Source organism: Nomascus leucogenys, chromosome 17 (genome assembly GCF_006542625.1).
Source record: "Nomascus leucogenys isolate Asia chromosome 17, Asia_NLE_v1, whole genome shotgun sequence".
Taxonomy (NCBI): domain Eukaryota; kingdom Metazoa; phylum Chordata; class Mammalia; order Primates; family Hylobatidae; genus Nomascus; species Nomascus leucogenys.
This window is the reverse complement of record NC_044397.1, coordinates 71,209,335-71,216,743: the sequence shown is the minus strand read 5'-3', so window position 1 is coordinate 71,216,743 and position 7,409 is coordinate 71,209,335. Positions and strand designations below refer to the sequence as shown.

The following is a 7,409-nucleotide window of genomic DNA, read 5'->3' as shown; positions in this document are numbered from 1 at the left end:
TGAATCCACGTAACTAAGTTGTATGTTCAGTTGAATTTTTCAGTGAGAATGTAGCATCATAGTTTTGAGAGGAGATGAAGAAAGTTGCTCTTACCACAGCCCTGGCCCCTTTTAATCTGATTAGGTTTCACAGTTTATTTTCCAGAGAAAGTGATGAGTTTTGTCTAATTGAGACTGGGACAGGCCCAGAGTTAAATATTGGTCTTTGGGCCCCATCACCTCTTTCCCCTTGAAAGATGTCATAAGCAGACCCAAACACACATTTTTTTCCCTCATTTTGATTTCAGCCAAAGCCATTTTGGGATTTGGATGGTACCACTATTTATTTAGTTAAACTGTGAAGGCAGATCTATGTGCTTTTCAGTGCAGGCATTCTTTTTTCGTTTTGACCTGGAATATCTCTGTTTTGTGTAGACAGAGACCAGTTGTCAGCTGATAGATTATCACTTGAAGGGGTGGTGGCAGCAGTAGATGCATGGGAAAACATCTTGATAAGGCCTTGGAGAAAAGGCTGCTCTTTCGGAAGCGGGGCCCATTTGCCAAGAAGGCAGCAAGGGAAATCGCTGGTGGCAGAGGCTTATAACAAACAGGAAGAAGAGACAGGTTTGCCAAAGGCTTCTGTGCATTTTTCCCCTTCGCAAACTTTCAGACAGATGAAAATGTTTTTAAGGTGGTTTTTGGGTTTGCACCTACAGGGAGAGTTACAGTGCATTCCAAAGCACCATGCTGCACATTATGGAAATGCCACACACAGCTAGATTCTGTCATAAAGAAATTTGTCATGCAAATTCTAAGGATGTTTGGCTGGTGTCAGGGAGGGAAGGCATATCAAAGTAACTCAGGCACACTCTTCAAATGTCTTGCAATTTCATAGCATGCATTTATCCAAATTTATGGCTAAGGCAACAAAAGGTCTCCCAGCTTCCTTATTCTTCGGCTTTCCATAATTAAATTATGATAAACAACTTTATCTAAAAGCCTCATCCAGGGACAATCTTTTTAGATAGAGGAGATAGTGGTTTCAACTGATTGTACTTATCTGCAGCAATAAAGGTTTCTATTTATTTGATTTTTAATTTTAATTTTATTTATTTTTTAATGAGTCCCTGGAAAGTAAGGCTGGATTTAGAGATTTTTCTCTTTTTGCATATTATCTTTATGATTAGTAAATACATAAACACACTGCTTTCCGAGAAGCTGCCTGGCTATGGCTTTATTTGGGTGGGGGGAGGGAGGGAAGGAATCACACATCAGCCTTCTCTTTTAATTTAAATTTTACTGTAAGAATCTATTTTGGGAGGGAAATGGAGCATGCTAAGCTAATGACAGCTTTCCCTTCTCTTATTTTTCCCACGTCAGAGCAACGTGCTCGGATCAGCTCCTCGGTGTGTTACGATGTTGGCAATGTTGCACTAATTAAGTGAAGTCTCCAAATCACTCGAAAAAACGAATAAAATAAACAGTCAACGAGGCAGGGAAGGGTTAAGGTGAAGCTAGATTAAACCTGTCAGCAAACAGATTCATTTATTTTCAAAGCTATAGTTTCCACAATAGAAACAACCCACTTTGCCTGGAGACCCTTAGGTCCGTTCCGTGGGGACCCAGTTTCAACTCTTGGACACAGGAAGTCGGTGGTCCACCGTGAGCTCAAGGACAGCTAGCTGATCGTCAGGTCCTAACACTTGCCAAGCGTCCCTCACTCCCACCTCGCGCCTTCGTACTTTGGTTTCAAAAATTATCTCTGCGATTTGAGTAGAGGATGCCACTGCGTGGGCAGGAGGAGGTGATTCAGCAGGGGGATCACAGGAGCTGACTCCCCGACACCCAGTGCTGCAGAGGCGAGAGGGCGCAGCCGGGCTGAGGGAGCGACGGAGCTCTGAGCTGCAGAGGCGGCCGCGCGGCGGCCCCAGCCAGAGATTAGCGGCGGGGCGGGGGTCCCTCCCTCTTTTCGGGTGAATGAATGATTAGTCAAACACCACCTCCCCTCCCCGGTCCGCCCGAGATTGGAAGGGAGGAGTCTCGGAGCGACTGTTCTTTTTTTAAGGGCGAAAGTCTTTTGCCTCGGTACGTTTTTAAATCGATCTTGTGTGTGTTTTAACTTCGGTCATCCCTAGTGTCAGGACGCGCAGACAGATAAGCACCGAACACTGATCTCTAAGGCCACTTGCCCCTCAGTCCGCTCAGCCCCCTGAGTTCGCTGTCGCGCCCTCGCCAGAGGGAAGCAAAGCAGGGCATGAAAAGTTGCGGGGGCCCTACTGCCCCGGGTGTGTCGCTCCTTCCCAAAGCTGGGGCACCCGGGAGCGAGCAGGGTGGTGGGGCGCCCCTGTGTCCCGTTTGCTGCTCCCTCGCAGGATTAGGGCACCCGGGCCTGAGCGCTAGTGCTGCGGCATCCCCGGGGCTCCTCCAAGAAAGGGAGGAGGCGCCGCGCTCGCCGTACAGTGGAGACGCGCCTTCCCGGCTCTGGTCCGCGCCCCGGGGCCGTAGCCTCCCTGGAGGGGCTGGGGAACTGAACGCTGGGCCGAGAGAGTTCCCGCTGCAGCTATCGCGCAGTCCCTCCTGCGCCCGGGCGCCCCCAGCGGGTTCGGGGAGGCGCCCGGTGAGCCCACGTCTCTCGCGGAGGAGCGAGCGCGCTCCGGGCGGGCCGAGAGCCGGCGGGGCTGGCAGGAGGTGGGGAGTGCGGGAGTGGAGGACGCTGCGGCAGCGACACCGACAGCCCCAGGAGCAGTAGCGGCAGCCCGGGCGGCGGCTGAGCGGCAGTGCGCAGTCGGCAACGCCGCAGCTCCTCTCAGGCTATCTCCGGCTGCCGCAACACCCCCTCCTCCTGGCGCCCTCTCCGGCGCGGAGGGGCTGACTGCTAAGCCACTGCAAGCAACTCCCTCAAAAAAAAAAAAAAAAGAAAAGAAAAAAGCCGCATCGGTGGAGCCTGGCCGCAGGACCCCTCCTCCCCGGGCGCCCCCCACCCCTCGCCTCTCCCCCCGCCCTCCCTCACACCCCCCCGCCCCCCAGCTCCCAGGCGCCCGCCTCCCTCCTTCGCCGACTGTCTCCCGACACGCCGGCTGAGAGCCCTTTTTGACTGAGAGCTGCGGCAGCTGAGCAGAGGCGGCGGCGCGGGACCTGAAGTCGCCAGGGATTCCCTCCAGGTGACGATGCTCTGGTTCTCCGGCGTCGGGGCTGTGGCTGAGCGTTACTGCCGGCGCTCGCCTGGAATTACCTGCTGCGTCTTGCTGCTACTCAATTGCTCGGGGTTCCCCATGTCTCTGGCTTCCTCCTTCTTGACAGGTAGGGGAGGGGGCGGGAGGGACCGGCCCTCCGGGACGCGGGTTTGGTACCTGGGAAAGGTGGCGCTGGCTTGCCCCGGGGATGGGAGGGTGGGGAGCGCGCACCTTGGCGCTTGCCCTGCGCTGGTCGATGGGGATGAAGCGAAGCCCCGGGAGGGCTGGGAAGGCTGGGAGTAGGTGAAGAGGTTGCGGGCTGAGAGGCTGCTGCCTTCAATGTAGTAATAATAGACATTCTTCTATTTGAATTTGAGAAATTATTTTATTTATTTTTAATGTTTTCCTCAACTTTTGTTTTAATCTTTATCTCTCTCTGTAGAACTCAAGAAAAAAATTTGTGCAGTTTTCCGCACATCTTCCTTTCTCATCTTTGGGGTTGCAATACATCCACTGTGCTAGGAGTGCTTTTTAAAGCACTGGCTCTCAAGACCTTGAATTTAAAGAAACTATCATTTAAAAAGGGCACTAATAGCGGGATATAATAATTATATGTTTTCAGGCAGGTGAAAACCTCAGCTGCGATTCTGAAGGACATACTTTACTGACACCTGGTGCAGAAAAGAAAATATCGAGTCAATTTCTAAGAGAAGGGAAAAGAGGATTGCGTTTCAAAAAGTGATTTAAACCTAAGACAATGCGAGACAGATCCATAGAAAGGCCTGTTCATTGACACAGTTCTGAGTTTTGGTCAATTTAAAATCTGCCCCAATTTGAGGTTTATTTATTTATTTATTTGCGTATGGGGCTGTGTGCTTAGTTGAAATATCTTCATAAAGGAATGTTATTAAAAATCCAGTGAAATACTTGGAATTGTGCTTAGACCATCTGAGAACAGGTAATTTATATCATAGTCTTTTCTTTTTTAAACCTGTTTAAATAAAATTATTGAAAATGGAGTTTGGGGACAGGGGTTTTGCTTTGGTGAATTTAATAATTTAAACCACAATAAGAATTCTGAAGTTCGGGTAGAGGTTTCAAAAAGGATTAGTGTAAAAATTTTAAATGTTGAAATCATACTACTAAGCTAACTTTAAATGAAACATTTTTTCCCCCTGAATTTCAGGTTCTGTTGCAAAATGTGAAAATGAAGGGGAAGTCCTCCAGATTCCATTTATCACGGACAACCCTTGCATAATGTGTGTCTGCTTGGTAAGTGTGGAGATCAGGTAATATGAACTCAATTGCTCTCTCTGATAAGGTGAATCCATTAAATGTGATAATATAACCAGATCTTACAAATTGTCTTTATCATTACAAAATTACACATAACTGTACATAGTTTGTGAGTTGAATCCAGTTAATTTCTGAGTTTTATGGACTTTGGCAATTTCCATTTCATCCAGCTGGAAATTCTTATCTTTGACATCATCCTTATAGAAGTAAATTTCAGATAGGCTTTGTATGACATCTCAGTGAAAATTATAGTTTGTAATATCTGTTTCCGGTAATGATTACTACAACCAAATCCTTGGGACAACAAAACTTTCTGCGTTGGTTCTGTCATCTAAGCTCAGTGGGAAAATGATGAGATAAGATTTAAGTATGAAGGTTAGGAATAAGGTATGCGACAAAGGGAAAGAGAGGTGACAGCCACAAAAAACAAACATGAGGACAAGATGTAATTCTGGATTTCTTTCTTGGGTTTCTTTGCCTGTTTTACCCTAAACTCTCAAATACTGTCTTTATTTCTGATTTGGAAGCATGAGTTGGAAAGGACAATTCCATCCTTAATAGAGAATGACACTTGGCTGTCAGCTGCTTAGTTAACACTATCAGTGATTAGAAGACTCAAAAAATAATTTGTTTCCATTTATTTTAGTTTAGTAGTTAATGATAAGTCTAATAAGTAACCACCTGGGGGAGATTAAGTAATGTGAATAAGAATTTCTGAGACAAAATATAGACCTACAAGATAAACATTTTTGCTTAGGAGTGTTTTACATGCCAATCACTTTTGGCAAAATTTGGTTAGAAACTACACGTTATAAAACCTTGTTGGAAATACATTAAGGCAGTCAAATGCAAAGCCCCAAAATGATAGAGGACTACTTGTTACTAGATCAGCATGCTGTATGGAACTGGAGAAGGAATTCACTTCGGTTTAGGCAAAAGCCAAGCCATCTGAGTTTATACTACCTAAACTTTTTCATGACAAGAGTTGAGGTCAATGTTTTGAAGTGATAACTGGGTGAAGGTAAATGGCTGTATCAAACGATTATCAGGTTCGGAAGACTAAGGAAATCAACAGAAACAAGTAAAAACGCACTGCATTTGCTGACACAATAAATATTGCTGATTAATAAAACAGAGCTGAAAGAGGGTGTATTATGATTGCGTATTTATGGGTTGCCGTGTTCATTGATGATCTTTTACTAAATAATTTGTTGAAAAGAAGCTTTCAGTTTAAATTTTGACTCAGTTGCAGATTTACAAATGCAGTGTGTGTGTATGTGTGTTTAATCTTCCTTTGTAATTTTTCTTATCTGTATAATGTGAGCGAATTATTTTATCTTAATCTATTAAGATTTCAGAGGAAATTACCTTGACCAAGTAATATTTAAATGTGCTGAGAGCTTCCCATGTAAATATATTGTTTTTCACTTCAGCAATATTACTACTTGTAAAGTTTACGTACGTAGTTTGAGTTTTGTAAACTGTTCCCAAATAACATTATGAGAAATTCTCCCCACAGCATTCCCCCCTTTTCAGTACTCCTACCCCTGCTAAAAACAGTGCCTTTCTGTGAAAGTGGAGACTTAGTGATAAGAAGATAGATGTTAGAGTCCTGCAGTTTTGAAGGTAAAGAGTAAATCTGAAAAGAGGCATCAGTTGGAATTCAAGTGGGAGTGATATTTATTACAGAAAAGTATCAATTAAATTCAGAAGGGCAGTAGGTTTATTTATGTCTTCAACATTTAAGTAACAGTTGTAGGTATCTGCCTTGGGTGAGTGCTGTCAGAAATCCTTTCTAAATATGTAATATTAGGACTTTGGCTATCAGCTTCACCCGTTACAGAGCTCTTTCATTGGCCGAAAGGCTCCGTGATATGTTATCATGACCTTTGCAGGGGTTTAGAATTATGGGGTCCAAGTTGTCACAGTCATTGCTGCTTCCTAAACATTTGTAATGACTTGGTAAAATTGAGTAATAATAGATGGATGACCACTTATCTCTTTGTATAACACTCTTGTACATTTCCAAGAACCCACTGCAGTTCATGGATTTCAAAGCACTCCAGACAGCCAGGAAGCTACTTGGCATTTTTGTACCTAGGCTGGAAGGTAGACCTATTTAGCAAACTGATAATAATAGCAATGGTAAACATTTATGTTTACTATTTTTATTTTATTTTATTTTTGCTTGTAGGGCCTCATCTAAGCCTGCATTATTTCATTTAATCTTCACAAAAATCCTTTGAGGGCTTTTACCTTTATTTTACAGATGAGGAAACCGAGGCGTAGCAGGCTAAGTAGCTTGTGAAGGTTGCATTTGAGTAAATAGTGGAGGTGAAACTATCTCAGTTTTGTCTGCCTCTAGAGCACATGCCTATAACCATAAGAAATAGCCTATTTGTTGAGTTAAAGACGTGAGAAAGTAAGGAGAAAATAGAAAGAACATCCAAATTATTTTACCTTTTGGCGTTCCTTGGGTTATTTTGTTTTTTCTTTTGAGTCTTTCAGGAGTTCAGTTAGTTGACATTTGTTAATCGCATTATATGAAAGGAAAATCTCGTTATGATTTCAGTTGACCTGCAGGGAGCGTTAGTGGTTAGCTGGTTTTATGTATGTACATTAAGAGGGTATGTAATAGTCTCAACTGTACTTTGGATAAAGAAAATAGTCATATTTAGTTTGTATTGGTCCAGCCTTTTGGCAGAAAGGTACCTAAGGCTGAGTATAAGCTCATATCTTATTTCATAACATGTACAAAAAAAAAAAAGAAATAAAAAGCTAACGTCAACGTATGCTTAAAAAGGATGTAAAATGTTACAGTTGGGAGGAAATAGGTGGCACAAAGTCCTGTATATAATTACAGAGTAAAAACTTAAAAAAACCCCACAAAAATCAACTTGGCCTGATTTAAACTTTTAAGCTGTGAAATATTTCAAAGGTTGGAGTGAGCTCATTTCTGTG

At 43.7% G+C, this 7,409-nt stretch overlaps 1 protein-coding gene across 3 annotated transcripts in view; it reads left to right on the top strand.

Moving 5' to 3' along the window:
- Positions 1-2,196: 2,196 nt before the first annotated feature.
- Positions 2,197-7,409, top strand: part of BMPER (BMP binding endothelial regulator) — a 244,370-nt gene continuing 239,157 nt past the window's right edge. Inside the window, exons 1-3 of one of the 3 annotated variants that reach the window (XM_003279194.3) lie at positions 2,438-2,667; positions 3,007-3,279; positions 4,339-4,424. In XM_003279194.3, coding sequence (XP_003279242.1) covers positions 3,147-3,279; positions 4,339-4,424 — 219 coding nt within the window. In that variant the 5' untranslated portion in view covers positions 2,438-2,667; positions 3,007-3,146. Of the gene's footprint in view, positions 3,280-4,338; positions 4,425-7,409 lie in introns of all 3 variants that reach the window. The other 2 variants (XM_030796374.1, XM_030796375.1) reach the window with 2 other exon arrangements.